The 20,320-nt window shown below is 41.7% G+C and overlaps 1 protein-coding gene across 2 annotated transcripts in view; it reads left to right on the top strand.

Moving 5' to 3' along the window:
• The window catches only part of POU2AF2 (POU class 2 homeobox associating factor 2), a 39,222-nt gene that overhangs the window by 14,208 nt on the left and 4,694 nt on the right, over positions 1 to 20,320 (top strand). For both annotated transcript variants that reach the window (XM_072821920.1, XM_072821918.1), the window contains 2 exons: positions 17,120 to 17,162; positions 19,844 to 20,145. In XM_072821920.1, coding sequence (XP_072678021.1) covers positions 17,120 to 17,162; positions 19,844 to 20,145 — 345 coding nt within the window. The remainder of the gene's footprint in view (positions 1 to 17,119; positions 17,163 to 19,843; positions 20,146 to 20,320) is intronic.

Consider the following 20,320-nt stretch of genomic DNA (forward strand, 5'->3'; position numbering starts at 1 on the left):
ATGAGCAGGAATCATGGAGACTCACGTTGCTGGTGGGCACTTGGGATCCTAATTGCATGGATAATACCTAGCCTACCTTCTCCTCCTCATGCCAGTGCCGCAGGCAACAGTGTGTTGAACATCTTGAATAAGTTCAGATGGGGAAGCCATCCTTAGGCATGTTCAAACTTTGCTACTGACGGCATGGGTAATAAGCAATGAAAGGCCAGCTTGAGGAGATTGGAGGCCCTCCCATGCAGCTCTGCCATACAGAGTGGTGCCAGCCCAAGGAACGGACCCTCAAAGATCCCACATCAAAACCCTGGAACCTGTGAAGGTTCTAGGCAAAATATGTGATTCAGTTAAGGATCTTCGGAGGAGGTACCTACTCTAGATTATCCCAGGAGATATTGCCTTGCATTACTCTGAATGCAATCACATGCATCCTCATGAGAGAGTTTGAGAGAGAGAGACACACACACACACACACACACAGAAGACACACAAAAGAGCAAGAGGCAGAACAGTCAGGAGGCAGAGGTTGGAGACGCACAGCCAACAAGTCAAAGAATGTGGGCAGCCACCAAAAGCTAGAAGAAGCAAAGAATAGATTCTCCCTTAAAGTCCCACAGGGAGCACAGCCCTGCCAAAATGTTGTTTTGGGCTCCAGGCCCTCAGAACTGTACAGACAGACATTACAGTCTTTATAAGCCACCCAGGTTGTGGTAATTTTTTACAGCAGCCTAGGAAGCTAATACACATATATGATGAAATGTGTGTCCCTCTGGAGAAGTATCCTTTAGGAAGTGTCCATTTGATGCCCAAATTGGTGCCCCACTCTCTGTGATAACACTTTGATAAGTTTACACAGGCTCTGTTAATCCATCTTCACCACAATTTCCTTCAAGAACATCTGTTTCTGATACCATGAAATGTTTTTCACATCATTGCAGTAGGAAAGAAAAGGAGAGAAATCCCTTTCACCAAAGAGATTTGCACCAAAGACTGGACTTAAAACCACTTTTATACGTCCTAGCCATGAGCCTGTGGTTTCACACTATTACTGTGGACATCTGGTTTTAAATAATGGTTTTTCTCTTGCCTTCTCAGTTTTTTCTGTGTTATTCTTTACTACATTACTTGTCTTCTATCAGAATATTTAAAATATGAGCCATTCACCCACATCTAGTACCAAAAAATATATATAATTAGACTTTTGATGTAGGCTTTTATTGCTTGTTTTTTCAATTACACGATTTCAATTGAGTTTCATAAAAGCAAATCATTGAAAAATTTTAATAACCTCGCAAAATTCAGTGAACTCTCAGTTATCTATTGTAAAGAACAAAAAGGGATAACAAGAGGAAGCAGTAAGGCTAATAGCCACAATTTTTCATTTTGCTTTCAAATTCAGTGAATGATTTGCAGGCTCTTGAGCTTTCTAATCAAGTTTTTCCTAAGCTATCATAAAAATTCGTTTAAAATCATTGAGTACACAACAGCTGGCATGAGGGAAAAAAATTTTGACTTACTAAGTAGGAAACGACAATCAGGCTGGAGTAAAAATTATCAGCAGAACAGGCAGTGTGGAGGAGATTGCGATGAGCCTGGGATCAGGGTCTGCTCTTCAGTCTCTTTTATTGGTTTATGGGCATGCGAACAGCTATCTTGCTTATTCATCAAAATGCTATGGTGAATAACAATAAGGAAATATCCAGGAAAGTTATTTTAGATTAATATTCCACATAAACATGAAAGAAAATACATAAAGATTTCTAGGTTGCTTTGAAAGGTCTGAACTATATTTATATTACATCAGTCTTGAATTGTAGATATTATATACATTACAGACCAAAAGTTAGCTGTTTCCACTTGTCATGATTCTTTTACATCTATCTCAATTGTTTGCTTTCCAAGTCATAATGACTTACAATTATTTTATTTTTCTATATTTTCTAAATCCTTACATTTAAATTAGCTGCTAAGATCTCCATGCCAAGAACACATGAATAAAGCCATATTGTCAGCTGGGTGTCCTGGTTAATAATATTTCCTAATTATTTCTGGAAGGAAAACATTGTCAACATAGAATGAAGTATGACAGTAGTGTATATTGATGGAGAAATTCGGAGTAACAGAAGGTAAATGGATAACCATGTTGTGCATTTATGGCTTAGATAATTGAAAGTGTTTGATCTTTATTGAGAGATGGCCAAACTCTAACTGTGAGACAGATGTGTATTGCCTAGCTCCATTCATAATAACTGTCTGTCCTTCTATCAAGCCTGCTAGTTAGAGATTTGTTTAGTTACATATCCAGCTGCTGTTTTGCAGTACCAATCACATGCACACTTCAGTTACCACTGGGTGGAAACAGTGTGATGTCCATATCTGTGATTTACATTTGGGTTTCTTGTGAAGTGTTAAACACACACACACACACGCAATCGGAAATTGTATATTCTAGCATCGCAAGATTTCTTTAATTTCACTGAAGCTTTGAATGATAACATCCAAGACCTCTCTTCTGTACCAAAAGAAAAAGGCCCCTTCCTCAATCTGTTTCAACCCCTCCTTCTGGCTCTCGGTCATCTTGGGCAACTCCTTTCTTTTCACTGGCCCTCAGCATCCTTGTGGCTGGAAGTAGAGAGTTAGGTTCTTCCCGTTTCAATATTCAATTTGGTTCCATAGCTTTTCCTGACCTCAGAACATGTCCCACCCATGGACAAGACTATCCCCCAACTTCCAAGGCCAAGCTGAACCTCTCTTTGTTCTGAGAAAGATAAATCCCCTTTCATCTAGTTCAAGTAGAACTTCGCAAATTGAGTTTGCCAGGGAAATGGGGAACAGAAAAATCCTGTAAAGCACAAGAGCAATTATGTGGAGTGCAAATGTTCTGACACTAACTTGAATGTCTAGTCAAAGATTGGTATGGGTGGCACAGTGGTGCTGACTTCGAAGCCTAGGTCTTCTCCTGTCACCTCAGTTCTCTCTGGGGTAGATAAGAATTCTTCATAATAATAGTTATCATTTGGCTAGGCTCTGAAATAGGGAGTTATAAATATTTTCACTTATATACCTTAAAATATATGCCATTTATCAATGAGAAGTACAACAGCCTTGAGAGGGTGGCACTCATATCTCCTTAATATACATTTCTGGTCCAAGGAATAACTATCTTTGGAAACCCCACTTTGCCTCAAGGCCTCCACTGAGTCCTCTTGTCACCCTTCAGATTCCATGCATGATGTTGGCTCTCAGTCATGACCTCTGCTCCCTCTCAATCCACCTGTCCCTGCAGTGATTCCATAGATTGTTTAGATGATGCCACACCCAGCCTGAATTAGAACCAGCACCCTCTGTTTCTATGCTGGCCAGATACCCTCAAAGGAACTACACATGAAAACTTCTTGGTTTCCTTCTAGAACCTGTCTCTAGCTCTGTCCTAGAACTTGCTTCCAGACTATAGTTCCTTTCTGTCATTCCCCACCACTCCTGGACTTCTGATCTCTTGGGCTCACCTGGCACCTGGCCCTCTCCATAAAAAGAGAAAAACATTTCCTGAACCAGAATCATAGAGTACCACACTGACCTTGCAGAAGCTTCTCTGCAGCTCTCCTAGATATCTCTAGGGCCTACCTCACCCAACCCATACTTCACTGACCTTTTGCTCTTGCCGAGGGGTTACTTTCTTGCTGTGCCTTTTGATGAAGTGTGGTTTCTTTTTTGAATGTTACCTAGCTGCCTGAGAAGCTGCTGTCCCATGGCTCACTCTGGAGAATGGACGTAGAATGTCACTTCTCCCACTTGAGAAGGCAGAGATTGTATCAGCTCCCTTTTGAGGGCTGGAAGAGACAGACCCCTGAACCCAGGGAAATATAGAGTTTACCAGCTCAGCTGACCTGCCATCTCTGGTGATCCACCTCTTAGATGTTCCCCCAGTCTCCCTAGGGTCCATCATTCTTTCATAGTTTCACACACAAAAAAACTCACATGCATATTCCTGATAACTATAACAGCTACTAAGGAAAGGGAGAGTCATTTCCTTATGCTCTTAACTTCTTACAAAAGGTTGAGAAAAGATTAAGAAAGGTGGACCACCAATGGTCTCATTTCCTAGACACTAAGCCAATTTTTAGTGTTTCATGCTAAAGACAGATGGAAGCTTTTACTATCAAAATCTAATTTTAATCAAGATGTACCCCTCAAAGCCTACTAAAACTTGGACAATTTATATATTGTGCTACTTCTCTTTGGTATTCTAATGGTGATGCTACAACAAAGAGGAGGCTAAAAGAAGAAAGAAGACTACAAACTGCTTATCCATGCTTTAAATTTAGGGAGTTAGCCATACCCTCCCTTTTCAAGGAAGAAATCCCAGCCATTGCAGCCATGATTGTCTTGTCAAAACTAAGAACAGAAGACTTGTATGTAAAATTGAATCCATGGACGAAGAAGGGTAAGATTTGGGCAGTAGCCCCAAGTTCGGAAGACATGAGTGCAAGAAAATCCCATACGACTGCTATTACAAGAAATACCCACGCTCTTCTCTGATTTCTTAAACTTTGCTATAAAAATTATTTTTTAGCTCAACTCTCATAAACTGAACCCATCCTACAATGTGGTTTGGCTTCAGTAAGATTTTCTGGGTTGCCTGGACACAGCACATGGCCATCAGATGACCCAGTGTGCCTTCCTGCTATGCCAGTGTTTGATTTTTCTTATTTTTTAGAAGTACCTGATCCTTTTGTGTTTGATTGCTAAATCTCTTAGGAAAACTATTATTTTTCTTTAATAAGTACATCTCACTTGTCCTTGCTATTTTTTTTCTGAATTGCCATCAGAAGGATCCACTTATTTGTAATGTTTTCAAGATAATCAGTGTCTACCCTGGGAGTGCCTCCCCCAAATGAGCACTTTGCATATTGCCTGTTCACATTGTCAACTCATCCCCTTTATGAGCCCAGAAAGAATTAAAAAAGGAAAAAAATTTTTTTCTTAGCAGGCCATGCCTCCTAAACTCAAAATGCCAATGTTTGAATACAGAGGTACATATTATGTCCTTGGCATTCATTTGAATGAATGCTTTATCTATGCCTTTCAAAATAGTCCATTGTCTGACTTTAATTAGCCCACTATCCTGCCTTGTTTATAGAACTGAACCACATTTCCAGGGCTTTCCATGTTCTCCACCCAACCACCTGCTCTTTCACAATTACAGAAATTTTTAAAAATAATAATAATAAAGGGGAACCTTTTGCAAGCAACTTATTTTTTCAGCTGTTCTATTGGTTCTGTGGCTGTTGTTGTTGTTGTTGTTGTTTTAAATATCACAAAATCTAAAATATTTCCTGGTGGTGAATTCTTTCATACAGCTTGCAAAAATAATCAGGTTTTGCAGTGAAACAGCTATAGCAAGTCCATCTGGCAGGGCTGAAGTTCTGCAGATCCTGTTCTGGCCACAGTTGTACAGGGCCATTTATCAACAAGCATCCCAGTGGCTTCTGTTGTTCTTACTTAGCTACATAAATACAAATAGCATTCCAAAGGCGGATCAGGGGTAAAATAAAAAAAAAAATGTGTTTCATTTTATAACTTAGGTAACAGAAATCACTTTCTCACAGAGACAGCCTGGACATCATTTTGTGCCAAGCAAGAGAGTTTTAACAGTAAAATTTTGAGAAACTGTTAGAAAGTTGGAACCCTATAGCTGTGTTAGCTTTCCAAAGGACATAAAATTGTTCATACACCAGAAATTTAAGACACTTGGGAATCATGGTTCTTTTTTTAACTTTGAGATTTACAATAAAGATATGACCCGAATTCTATTTATTAACTTCCATTAAGTATCTGTTTTAATTACAAAAGAATGCATGGTAAAATTTCAAATGGAAGAAAGGGTATAGAGTAAAAAATAAAAGTCTGATGACCTCTCCTGCTTACCCATCCCCTTGTTCTTCTCCTCCACAGTACCACACTGAGTTCCATGTGCAATATTCCAGAATTTTACTAGGACATTTTATTAAAAAGAAATTAAGTTATTGTACCAACAAATCAATGAACTTCAGAATCTATGTTCAATATTTACATATGTACTATTACAAACATGCATAAATTAATGTACTCATGGCAACTTCCCTTCCCCCAAGAGAGAATCTAAACAAGACTTTAAGTTTTCATTTCAACTCTCTACATTTGAAGGCTGTAAGCAAATTATTTAACCCTTTTATGTCTCCGTTTTATATCGATTGCATAGTACCTACTTTGCCAGAGGCTGGTGATAATGAAAACAAAGTGCACAGAACCAGATGAGCAATTTCTTTGTGAGATCAATCCTCTGTAATCTAGGACTTTGTAGACAAAAGGCAAATGTTTTTAAGGATATATGTCAATATTCATTCCTCACAAATCTGTGTGGTTTCAGGATTGGACCTGTACGATATACCATTAAATCATTTAAGGATATAGGGATTTTTTTTCTCTGTAAATAGTGCAATCTGAGGGAAACGTGCCAGCCCCCTCTTTACACACAGGCATCAGTGGGAAAGTTGGTGATAAAGAAGAAAAGACAGAAAGAGCCCTGGGAATTGGTACAACCGGGACAGGTGGCCAGCAGCCCTCGGCACTCACACGGCGAGTAGCAGCCCTTGGTGGGCTCTAAAACAAAGCCACATATAAAGTTTGATAAATGTCACCTGCTGATCTCCTGACGCTCCGCCCCTAGGAGAGCCCATCAGACCCTCATCGCTGGATCTCTGTTCAGTTGCAATAGCCACACACTCACCCATCATCCGTTCCTGACCTACTGTTGTCAGCACCAGATTAAATTTGTTGGAATGCCAATACCACTTGTCTACATGGCTAAGAAGCCTCGAAAAGACCACTGCCTGCTTCTGGACAAATTCCAAGCTCCTCAGCATGGCTCACTTGGCTCCCTTTATAACTTGGCTCCTATACCCTCCTCCAGTGTCTCGTCAGCCTCCTGTCCACACACTTCCTGCACACGTGTCCATGTCTGTAACATGCTGGCCACACACTCGAACCTTTGCTTTCTCCTCAAATACAATGCCCCATATACTATCTCCTTTCTGGTGTCCTTTCACCCTTCCAAACCAGATTCAGATCTCTCCCACAATATCCTGTGTTCAGCCACCTTCCCCCAAAATAGCAACTCACCCCCACCCTCCAGCCTCTACCTGTACTAAAGTGGCTCTGTCACTTACTAGCTTTGCGACATTGGACAAGTCCTTCATACTGTCTAGTTAGTTCCCCAACCTATTAGTCTAGAGATAATAACTTACAACAATCTAATTCATTAGTTTGCAATGAGGATGTAATGTTAATAATGAGGATGTCATGATAATGCATACAAGTCATTTAGCACAGTGCAGAGTACATAAAGCACACAAATATGAGTCCTTAATAAAAATGAGACACATACTGATATTTATAATATGCCTGACATAGAGTCTGGCATGAATAGCATTTCTAATCATGAAATGCTAGTCCTCTGGCCCTAGTCAGACAGTTATGCAACTGTCTTCCCTATAAAACTGTGTGCTCCCTAAGAATAGATACCATGCTTTATTCCTCTTTTTCTTTCTGAAAACTACCATAATCCTGGTGCATAGTAGGCACGCAATACATTTTTATTTAATCAATTAAATGAAACTCTTGCTCCTGACAAACGAACTTGCTTTCATTTCTTGAAAAAGAATTTTGTTTTTCTACTTCTGTGCTTGGCTCACAAACTTCCTCGTACCTGGGAGCCTCCCTTCTCCTATCTACATCCCCTCATTCTTCAGTGTCCATTTCAAATGCTCTGTACCTCAGTTGCTCCCTTGTCTGACTCCCAGAGTATGTAGAGCATAGGCCATGCACTTGGAAACTAGGTGCATGGACTCCAATATCACCCACTATATAATGTGTTAAGTCACTTTCTCCCCAGGCAGCTACTCACCTCCATCCCACCTCCACATTATATAATCTAATGGCATTGGAATCCATGAGCTCTGCACCACAAGTGACTTTTTCCTGGGTATGTCTGCATCAGTTCCTTGTTGCTGAGTGAGAACCCACCCTTAGTAGGTGATAACAATTATATATTTCTCCCAATTCTGTGGGTTGGCTGGATGTTCCTCTGCTGGTTTCCCTGGGGCTCAGTTATTCAGTTGCCCTCAGCTGGAGGTTCAGCCATGCTGGAAGTCCAAGATGGCCTTCTTCAAATGTCTGGCAGTCGTTACTGGCCATCAGCAGGAGCATTGGAATACACTTCCACAGTCACTTCTCCTCTAGGAGTTGAGATTGACTTCCTTAAGAGACCACGAGGTGGTATTTCAAAACAGGTGAAGGTGAATGCTGCAAGTCTTCTCGAGGTCTACACTCTGAAGTGCACACAACATCACTTCTCCTACATTCCATTAGCCAGAGCAAGTTACAAAACCATCCTAGACTCCAGGGGTAGAGGAACAGACTCCACTTCTTAATGGGAGAAACTGCAAAGAAACTGTGGTCCTAGTTAATCTACCACAAACGGCTTATCTCCCTAAGTGAATCCCAATCTAAGCCCTGGAGCTGCATTTTGTCTAGCACCTGCAACACTCAGCTCTGGATCTCGCACATCAGAGGTGCCCAGGAAATATCTGATTTGTTGGAGGGGCAGGTGCAGTGAACTTGCTTGTTCCATTATTGAGAGCTTGATGGAGCAGAAATTTGGAAGCCAGAAAATCTGGGTTTAAATCTAGTTCTGTAATTTACTAGAAGGGCAATCTTGGGCATATTGCTTAACTTTCTGATGCTTGCTTGGTTTCCTTATTTGTAAACCTGAGATGATAATATCTAGTTTACAATAAAATAAACTCATATAAAGCACCTGGCACATGGTAGATGTTTCAAACTGTAGTTCTTATTCATTAATGGACTATTTTTCTTATTTATGGTTAAATTGCTATGCAGCTCAGATGAGTGGCCCATAAATCAAAACCTGTCTCAAACTTTGCAAAACTAATGAAATTAGAATAGACTTGACATCCTTCATTCATTGTGTAAGACTTCACACCAATCAGAATCCCCCTGCTTCAACTACGTGCTTTAACATTAACAAAGGCATCTGATTCTCTACGCCCATTTTCTTCTGGAAGAAGAAGGTATTCCAGCCTAACACGGATAACCACTTAAAGACTGATTATGTTACACCCAGCATTATTATATTCATTTCAAAGTTGGAGGAAAATCATGACTTATGGTGGGTCTAAATTCAGCCACTAAAACACGGTTTTAGGGGTGCTTGGGTGGCTCATTTGCTTAAACATCTGACTCTTAGTTTGAGCTCAGGTCATGATCTAGCAGACATGGGATCAAGCCCCATGTCAGGCTCTGCACTCAGCAAGGAGTCTGCTTCAGATTCTTTCTCCCTCTCCCTCTCACTCATTCTCATTCTCTCTCTCTCTCTCTCTCTCTCTCAAATAAATAAATAAATAAATATTTAAAAAACAAACAAACACGGTTTTAGAAGGTTCAGTATAGTGTCACCCACTTGATCCATCTCTTAACCATAGTGTGATGACAGTGAGACAGTAAATACATAAAGTGCTACGAATTCTTTTAAAAGAGAGCCCAGCTATTCATAAAGGGCTATGATTATTATTATTTAGCATTAGTAGCAAAGATTAAAGAGACACCTTCTAAACTATGTCATTAGAATTTAAAAATAAATTATATAGCAGCATGAAAAATCTTATGCTAGTCGGAGGTCTTTTCCTTAGTACATTTCAATATATTTCTTTAACTAGGTTGGCACTTAAAATATTATAGGGTCATAAAAATGATGATAAATGTACTCAAGGTGAAACTCCTAATCTTATCACTTTATTACCTTGGTGACCCATTAGTTCAAATTAACTCATTTTCATGGAGGAGCTCTTGGGGCAGCTGTGAGGCTGCTGTGTAAGCTACAGGAAGTTGCAGGCTGGCAAATTTCATTCAAATATAAACCTCTGAATTTGGCTACCTGGCATTGCAAGATCCTGTTGTTTGCAGTATGCAAAATAAAAATTATATACCATCTTACCTTGGTCAAAAGTTATAGGCTCTTCAATATTAATTTCAATATTATTTCTGGAGGATTCATATGATAAGAGGCAACTGTATGAACATAATATTTTGAGTGAGGAAGAAAGGAATGTGAGTTTTCCCTTCATAAGTGCAATGACAACTAGTGATATGCTATAGACCCATATTTTAGGCTGTTCTTTCTCAACCTATAAAAAACTGAGAATGAGATGGGGGAGTAAGTACCAGTTCTGAAATCTGTCCAGTGAAGGCCTTCCCAGTCCCTACCCAGGGACTTTAGAACTCAATTCTATGTTGTGTGAGGCAAACTGACATGGCACATTATCATTGCCTTTTATATTTACCACCCCCCACCAAATATTTCCCAGGCCACCATACAGAGGGTAGCACTCATTATAGCTATAAAATAATTAATTTGATGGAAATGTTTTATGTCATGATTATAGAAGTGGGTCACAGGAGTCTGTCAAAATTTGTCAAAATTTATCAAATTGTGTGTTTAAAATTTAGGAATTTTGTTATATGTAAGTTGTACCTCAATAAAGCTGACCCCCTAAAAACAGTATATCCATTGAAGGACTAAGGAGATGTGTGTGTGTGTGAGAGAGAGAGAGAGAGAGAGAGAGAGAAAGAGAGAGAGAGAGACAGAGACAGAGAGACAGAGAGAGAGAGAGAGAGAGACAGGAAAGTATCAATCTCACTAAGTCTTTTTTGTGAGTTTTGGTATAATTATATGCTCTCTCTGGATGTCCCTAAGTCTCCTGTGTACTAAACAAAATTTAACTACTTAGGATATTTTCCCATTTTTATTTTTGAGATATTAGAATGCTTGGAAGGCAACATAGTGCTTTAGATAAGAAATCAGCTCTGAAATTCCAAAGGTTCTTATTTGAGCCCCCCAACCACCATTACTACCAGTTCCACCTACTAAATAATGTGGGTTATTTCTCTTCCTGGGTTCCCTCATAATTAAGATGGCAATAATATTACCTATCTTTGGGGATTACGGTGATCACTAAATGAGATGACACATGTGGTTAACAGTATACTTATGAAGTGACAAGTATGGGTTTATGAATTACTTCTATTATAATTTAAATCTCTGTGAGAGAATTTGAAAATTAATAGAAAAATAAAATCTTTTATGCTGTGCCTAAAAAGAAAGGTATCTAAAGAAAGGTATCTACATCTAGTTGCAATATTTAGCTGTTTAACTGTTTTGGTCAGACTAGATGGTCTGAGGGTGGGAAGATCTCACCCACAACAAAACTGGGTCCTGCATAAAACACATTTTAATAAGTTGTTGATCTGGCAGGAAGTAAGGGAACTCTCCAAGATGGAGGGGTTGTAAAAGGGAAGTGTTGGCATGGAAGGCTGGGGAAAGGTCTGATCAGAAATTAAGTCATTGAATGATGAGAAGGGAATCACACCAAAAAGGCAAGTTCCCCTGAGAGCAGGTGTCCAAATCAGCTTTATGAATGAACTGATCCCTGAGCAGTTGCCAAGGTTGGGGAGCCGAACTTGGGACTTCAGGATTAACCTGGGGAACCTGGAAGGGAGCTGGCTCCCTAGAAATATAAACATAAATCTTCTGGAGGAAAGCATTCTCAAATTAGAACCCCAGATTTTTACAGATTAAGGTTAACCAGATATAAGCTTCAACCAAAGATCACCAAGATGCATAAGGAAGCAAACCACTATGAGTGAGAGTCAGCATAAACAATAAATTTAAATTCCTAAAACTTTTAGATATTAGAATTACCAAATACTAAATATATAGTAACTTAATAAATAGCAAACCCTCAATGAGAGACTATCAAAAATTACCAAGCAGATTTTTTAAAAATCCAGATGGAATTTATAGACATGAGAAAATATGTATTTATTGATAACTTTTCAAATTCAGCGTATGAGTAAAACAACAACTATAGCTGAAGAAAGAACTAGTATACTGGATATAGATCTGAAGAAGTCTATAGCAATTTATAGCAAAATACAGAAAGAGAATCATGGATATAGAGAATATAAAGGGAAGTTTGAGGTATAGAGGATAAAGGTAAAAGGTTTAACATACATCTAAACAGAATCCCAGAAAGAGAGAATGGGGATGATACAGACAAGGCAGTATGTAAAAAGAGGACAGTTGAAACTCTTCCAGGTGTAAAATGAGTTTACTTTGAAGAAACTTGAAGACAAAGAGAGTCTATTAAAAAGCAGAGATTTATAAAATGGGCAGAAGACCTGAATGGGCATTTCTTTCCAAAGAAGATACACAGATGGCCAATAGACATGTGAAAAGATGCTCAACATCATTCATCATCAGAGATATGTAAATCAAAACCACAGTTAGATATCATCTCACACCTATCAGATTAGCTACAGTCAAAAACACAAGAAACAACAAGTACTGGCGAGGATCTAGAGAAAAAGGAAACCCCATGCACCATTGGTGGGAATGCAAACTGGTGCAGTCATTGTGGAAGACAGTATGGAGGTTCCTCAAAAAATTAAAAGTAGACCGACCCTATGATCCAGTAATTCCATGACTATTTACCCAAAGAATACAAAAAAACTAGTTCAAAAACATATGCGCTACTACGTTTATGGCAGCATTATTTACAATAGCCAGTTTATGAAAGCAGCCCAAGTGTCCTCGATAGATGAATGGATAAAGAAGACGTAGTATATATATATACAGTGAAATAGTACTAAGCCATAAAAGAGAATAAAATCTTGCCATTTGAAACAACATGAATGGAACTGGAGGGTATAATGCTAAGTGAATAACAAACAGACTCTTGAATACAGAGAACAAACTGCTAGTTGCCATAGGCAGGGGTGGGGGGGGGCAGGTGTGTGGAATGGGTGAAATAGGTGGAGATTAAGAGGTACAAACTTCGAGTTAAAAAATACATGTCATAGGGATGAAAAGTACAGTGCAGGAAACATAGTTGATAATATTGTAGTAACATTGTATAGTGACAGATGGTAACTACACTTACCACATGAGCATTGAGTAATGTATAGAATTGACAAATCACCACATTGAACATCTGAAACTAATACAACATTGTGTGTTGACTCTACTTCCATAATAATTTTTTAAAAGCACTCAGAAAAATTATCCAAAGTATAACTGCAAGGTCAACGGCAATTATGGAAGCCGAAAGATAGTGGGGCAATATCTTTGAAGTGCTGAGAGAGGAATAACTATAAAGTTACAGTTGTGAACCTAGCAATATTATCTTTCAAGTACAAGAGAAAAAGAAATGATATTTTCGGGTAAATGAAAACTGAAACATTTTACCACCATTTCCAGCAGGAAAGGAGTTTTCTGAAGGATTACTTTAGAAGATAGAAAATGAATCTTAAAAAAAAAAATCTGGAAGAAGAGTAAGCCAAGAAAATGGTAAACATATAAGTAAATCTACTACAGATGTAATTAATGAAATGATGACAATGAAGATGTCTAATTTGGGAAGATGTAATGAAACAAGCTAAAATGAAAGAAGATAGCATACGCATACAGAGTAGGAGAGGGGTAGTGAGAGTTCAAGATCTAAGGATTTTGTCATGGGGAGTTTTCAGATATTGTTGTAGTCTTTGTTAAATATGCAAGGTAAAATGTTATGGGTAACCAAAAAAAAAAAAAAAAATGAAAACAGAGTTGCAATGATGCAACTGGCTGTCCCGCAGTGATAAGGAAGCCCGGGCAGAAGAAGGAGGAATGTAAGAAGATTCCAGGGACTGCTGGTGTATGTAGAAGAGAACGAGAGGAAAGCCTTCACAGCAGAGAGGCTGGAAGCTGTAGAGACCATGCCAGTGTAGACTGAGTTTTATCCATGATTCAAGGAAGAGGCTGGAGGCAGAGCCATTCCAGCTGAGACGGGAGCGGCTGACAGATGCTGATGGAGGATAGGATGCTGATGCTTCTGTCCAGCAGGTGGGACGTGGGCCAGCATCTCACAGAAGCCTTCCTCCTAGTCCAGCCTCAGCCAGAGCAGTTAAGGGGAGCAGGCAGGGAGAGCGAGTGGGAGAAGAGACACACCCTGTGTGCACAGAGGAGGCCCAAGCAGAAGCCAGAGCATGGAGGCTTTGGTCCGGGCCTCCGGAGAGACACCCAGCCAGACATGGCTGGAACTTGGAGGGAAACTCTGAAGAGGATGAGCCCTGGCAATGTGGGGCAATGTGCCCAAACCCAAGTGCTTTATGTTTCATCACTGCCTCCTTTCCTTCGTATGGAAGATGTAGGGCACCCCAATCTGCACCCACCTCTGACCCTTCCTGCCCCAGGTTTCCTTCTGCCACTTAAAAGTGTTAACTTCTTATACAGCAAGACACAGAAATCAGAACAGGTTTAGAGGAACATGCCATAGATTTGAAGGGGCATGAAGATGCATCTGAGTGGTAACAGCTAACACTTACTTCCTACTTGCTCTATGCCAGGAACTAACCTAAGCACTTGGCATATAGGATATCATTTAATCTCAGGTGCCCAAGATCACACAGCTACTAAGAGGCGGAGCTGGGATTCAAACACATACACTCTGGTTCCAGAGTCTTCACTCAAAGAACCTGTGATCCTTCTAAGAGGCACGGAGCCCAAAGTGGGGCTTGAACTCACAACTCTGAAATTAAAACCTGAGATCAAGAGTCGGACGCTTAACCGACTGAACCCCCCAGGTGCCCCATGGTTGAAGGATTAGTCTGCCTGGAAAGATTGAATGCCACTTTAGTGCTATGAACTGGATACCTGTGACCCCTCAGAATTCATATGTTAAGGCCTTAAGCCTCAACGTGATGGTATTTGGAAATGGGGCCTTTGGGAGGTAATTAGGTTGTGAGGGTGGAGCCCTTGTGAATGGGATTAGTGCCTTCATAGGAGAGACACGTGAGAGAGATAAGCTCTCTTCCCACCACATGAAGACACAGTGAGAAGCCAGATGGGTGCAAACCAGGAGGAGGGCCCCCAACAAGAACCCAATCCCTTGGGCACACTTTCAGCCTCCAGGCCTGGGAGACATGTTTCTTGCTCAAGCCACCCAATCTATGGCATCTGGTAGAGCAGCCCAAACTGATGAAGACGGTTGGGGAAATGATGGGTTCTCTTCTAATATGTGAAGGGCCATACATGGAAGAAGGGTTAAACTTATTGTGTGTGGACCAAAAAGATGAGAAAAAAGAAATTGATTCCTTTCTGCCTGCTTTGTGACAGTCAGTAGTGCCCAGAGAAGAAATGGACTTTCTGAGAGGGTGCTGGTTTCCACAGCCCTAAAGGCTAACTGCACCCAGCGTTAATAATGTGGACAGGAATTTGGCATCAAGTGGATGGTTGCAAAAGGCTCTCTATAAAATCTCTTCCAATTTTTGAGTCTACAGTGCTGTGAGGGACAGGAGCTCAGATCCAAAGCATTAGATGTTGAGGACTCTTAACTCTTCCAACAGCTATTTTTTCTTATATAACTTTGTTCCCGGGTATTGTGGAGCCAAAATTTGCAATTGTATATTTTAGGACTCTGCACACCAGGATACCCTTCCTTCAGAGGTCAGCTTTAGTGTCACCCTTCCGGCCGCCGCCCTCCCCCCCAGATGTCCATCCCTAATACCAGCTTAGGTGGCCCCTCACTCCATCTCCCCACCACCACCGCCACGTCACTCCTCACACTACACAGCATTGTCGGTTTCATCATCAGTAACTATGTTAGTTTCCTAGGGCCACAATAGCAAAGCACCACAAATCTGGGGGAGAGGGGCAGGTGGAGGGAGGCTTAACGTGACAAAAATTAATTGGCTCACAGTCTGGAGTCTAGAAGTCCGAAATCAAGGTGTCAGCAGGGCCAGCCTCCCTCTGAAGGCTCTAAAGGAGCATAATCTCCCTGCCTCTTCTAGCTGCTGGTGGTTGTGGATTCCTAGCCTGACACTGTATCATTCAAATTTCTGCCTCTATCTTTACATGGCTTCACCCCTCTGGGTCTGGGTCCCTGTGTGTCTTTCTCCTCTTAGAAGGACACTGGTCATATTGAATTTAGGGCCCACCCCAAATTCACTATGACATCATCTTAATTTAACTGGTTATATCTTCAAAGATCCTATTTCCAAATAAGGTCATATTGACAGGTACTGGGGATTAGGACTTCCAGTTATCTTTTAAGGGAGCATAATTCAACAGACAACATGCCCCAACTTCCCATGATCACTGTGACTGTGGGTTCTTTGAGGACTGGGTCTTTATTCCACATATTTTTACGTCTACTATGAACCACATTCCATTCTGGGCACTGAGCACAAGCCATGGTCGAAGGCCCCTACCCTTGGTGGAGCTTTGATTCTGCATGAAGGCAGACAGTGACCATTGAATGTTGAAGCCAAATGCCAAGCATAGGTATGTATGTCTGCATGTATATAAATCACTCGACCTATATTTCATATTAATAGAAACAGTACAAAACAAAAGACAAATTATTCCATTTCATCTAGCCTGTGCTTTTTGGCATGTTTACCAGGATCTAACTTTGGTTTCTCTCTGTCGCTTGTAAAACTTTGTTCTCTCATATTTGAATTTTTTTAAGATTCATTCATTAATTAAGTTTAATTCAATTTTAAAATATAGCTTATTAGTTTCAGAGGTAGAGTTCAGCGATTCATCAGTCTTTTATAACACCCAGTGCTCATTACATCATGTGCCCTCCTTAATGTCCATCACCCAGCTATCCCATCTCCCATCCCCTCTATTTATTTATTAGAGAGAGAGAGAGGGAGAGACCATGTGAGCAGAGGTGGGGGGCAGAGGGAGAGGGAAAGAGAGAATCTCAAGCAGACTCCCCCCTCTACCCTCTGAGTGCCTGAGATCATGACCAAGTGGAAATCAAGAGCTGGATGCTCAACCAACTCAGCCACCCAGGTGCCCCCAATAATCGAATTCTTAATTGGGGTTGCTCTCCCAGTTTAACCCCCAAATAATGTTTCTTAGTATCAGAAAAAAAAGCTTGTAAAATGTATCCCTGATCTTTTTTTTTTTTAATTCAAACTGCAACTAAAGAAAACACTTGCGCTCTCTTTTGCCTTCCAGAGCAGTGTCAGCAACTCCCAGTCTCCATTTGCTCAGATGCCAGGTGAGTACTTGAGCTCAATGAGCTGTTAATTAATTCCCTTTTGAGTTTCAGGGAGGCATCGGAGCTTCCATTCCTTTATGACAGCACTTCTGAAATTTTACTTTTTCAAACCAGCTATTTTTAAAATATAAAATCAGTGAAGACAGACCTAATTCAGTCATTCCTGAATCCAGAGCTCATTCTGTATTGAAGGCAGCCTTTCCATCTGTTGTCCAGCAGAAGCTTACTGAGCAGAAGCAGTAGCAATTAGGCCCTTGATACAACTTTAAAATGTCTAAAATTCTGGCACCAGGATCTGATAGATTATGCACCTGCCTTAAAACAGGAGAGAGACCAGTGGGCAGATGGAGGAACTACTTTCAGGTGCTTGCTATCTGTCAGGCACTTAGATAAGCATCTGGCATTCATTTCAATACATATGTCTCATTAAATATTCCTGCAGGGATGGGATAGGGGCATTCTTATTTTTAGTACTACCGCTGGGATTCTCATACACGTGCATGCACATGCACACACACATACACACACACACACACTCCTTTCAGATCCCACACTCAGAAGCACCATAGACTTTCTCAATAATGTTAGTATGCTTCAGAGCTGGATAGAAAAGTAATAAGAGCAATAGGAGATCTCACATGTCCAAATGTCTCCATGTTGGGTTTTCCAATCATGTTTACCATCCCTGAAATCTGGTTACATCTGCTCCCTTTTTAAAAAATATTTTAGTTACTTATCTATGAGGGACACAGAGAGAGGCAGAGACATAGGTAGAGGGAGAAGCAGGCTCCTTGTGGGGAGCCTGATACAGGACTCAATCCCAGCACCCCAGGATCATGACCTGAGCCAAAGGCAGATGCTCAACCACTTAGCCACCCAGGTGCCCCATCTGCTTCCTTCTATAGAAAGACATTTTTGCAACTTCTTTTACGATCTCAAATTATTCCTCCCCTTTTTAAGGAGAAAAATATATGCTTACAAGAGCACAGGATTTTTTTTTCCTTGCTGGTTGTTTTTATTTGGAAAAGGGAAGCAAAGACATGAGGTCCTGGAAGCCTTGTTTACATATTCTTCATTCTCTTCTCGGTCTTAATCACTCCCTTGGATATAAATTCACAGCATGAAACAGAATTTTATTTATTGATATTAATTTTCATTTGCATAGATTTTTTTCTTCTATGGAAGCATGCTTATGATGAAACCCCTAACCACAGCTTTCAAATTCATAAGCAGATTAGAAGTTTGGGGCTATAGAATTTAAGATGAAAGTAGAGTGAATAGAATTTCCTGTAAGTTTCTACAGGGAATTTTGATTTCCTCTGAATGAATGAATAAATTTACATATAATTGTTGAACACGGTATTATACTACTGGATTCACAACAAATGTATGTCCCCATGGAGCTGGCAGGTGGATTGGAAAGAGGGTTGTAGCTCAGGTGAGGGAGTAGTGAACATAATAGAAAGTGCCACACCACGTGGCAAGGGCCAAAGTGCCAAGTAAGTGGAATATTGCATGATGGAGTCATGATAACAAAGGAGAATGGTCTCCTCTCCCTGTGGATGAGTATGCGGAGTGGGTGGGGACAGAGTCCGGAAGGGGACCACTCTGGCTGGGAGAAGGTAAGGACGACAAGCACCTGCATCCTCCTCTCCTCAGCCTTTTTGTGACCTCCAGGTGTAGATCTTAGCTAATTAGATCATCCACCAGCAGCTGGAATGATTAAACCAGTCATTTTACAGGGCTCGAGTCCATGTCTCCGGATATGTTCTAAATGATGAAGTGTTTCCCACTGCAGCTGAGCTATAGAGTCTCAAAGTCTTTAGCAAACACCTCTCTTCCCTCATGGGACAATCTCCCTGGCGTTGCCATAATTGAGACTCTTCTCAGCTTCAGCTTCTTCCTCTGTGTTCACCAAGGGAAACTTTCTGTGCGAGGTATTCTGTTCCCACGCCCTCCGAGGGCCCAGGGAAGCCCAGTCAGGGACCCGGCCCGGACACAAGAGGGCAGCAAATAACACCAGACTCATCAAAGCCAGAACACACATTTTTTTTTTTCATAGTCCTCTGAGTTGATTGCCCAGAAGCTGTCATCCCAAAAGCAATCGAGCCATGTTTTGATGCCTGCTAGGTACAAGACATCCGCTAAAATGTCAGTATACAAAGAAGTAGAAGCAGCATACAGCCTGCCTCTGATTTGGGGTGGGATTGCAGCATCAAGGTGTCTAGAGATACTGAATCTCAGATGATCCTCCTGTTACTAACGGTTTTGTGTCAATGGGGACCGACCTCAGAAGCTAGGGAAAAAGACACTTCATTCGATATAGTGTAAACGGCAAGGGATTTCTTTTCTCTTTTCACCCCAACTTGCCCTAGCGCAGTAACTGGAACACAGAAAGTGCATCATGCGTGCTGAGCAAGTGAAGGAGTAGAGCATCTCAAATGAACTCCTCTCCAAGGGCAGAGTGAACTGGAAACGTATTAGCTATTTGGGCTGGACCAGTTGAAAGAGGCAATGCAGCAATCTTTAATGCTTTTCGAGACCTCTCTGTATCTAAATGTTTGCCTCGGTGTCCGGCCTGCATTAGGACAGGTTCCCGCGAGGAAAGCCCGAGCTGCAGCAGATACACCCGCACTTCCCACGGGGAAATTTCCGCACGTGTGTTTTTCCTTTGGCAACAGGCTCACCGGTGACGTCAGGTTACTACGGTGTCCGGAGATCTTTCCTCTCGGACTCGGACTTCCACAGCCCTAAACAGCTCGCAAACGACGTGTGCACCTCCAGCTCCGCGGCCAAGCCCTTCGCCTGCGAGTCCCCCGCGGCGCCCGGCCCCGCGGGGCTCCTGGACGCCTACTTCCCCGAGCCCTACGCGGACCCCCGGCCCCCAGGCCTGCCCCCCAGCGCCGGCTCTCTGCTCGGCGCCTCGGCCCTGCCTCCGCTCCTGCCGCCGCCCTTCCCGGGGGACCCCTCGCACTTGGTGCTGGTGAGTATGCAGGCGCCCCACCGCGGGGAGGCGGGGCGGGGGGGGGGGGGGCGCTGGGCTCTCGCGCACCTGCGCACCTGCGCGGGGCAACCAGGTGGAAGCCGGAGCCGGCCCGCCCCGCACCCCACACTCACCTGCCTGCGGCTGCTCCCCCAGCAAGCGCTCCGAGGGGCCT

The sequence above is a fragment of the Canis lupus genome, chromosome 3 (genome assembly GCF_048164855.1).
Source record: "Canis lupus baileyi chromosome 3, mCanLup2.hap1, whole genome shotgun sequence".
NCBI lineage: Eukaryota > Metazoa > Chordata > Mammalia > Carnivora > Canidae > Canis > Canis lupus.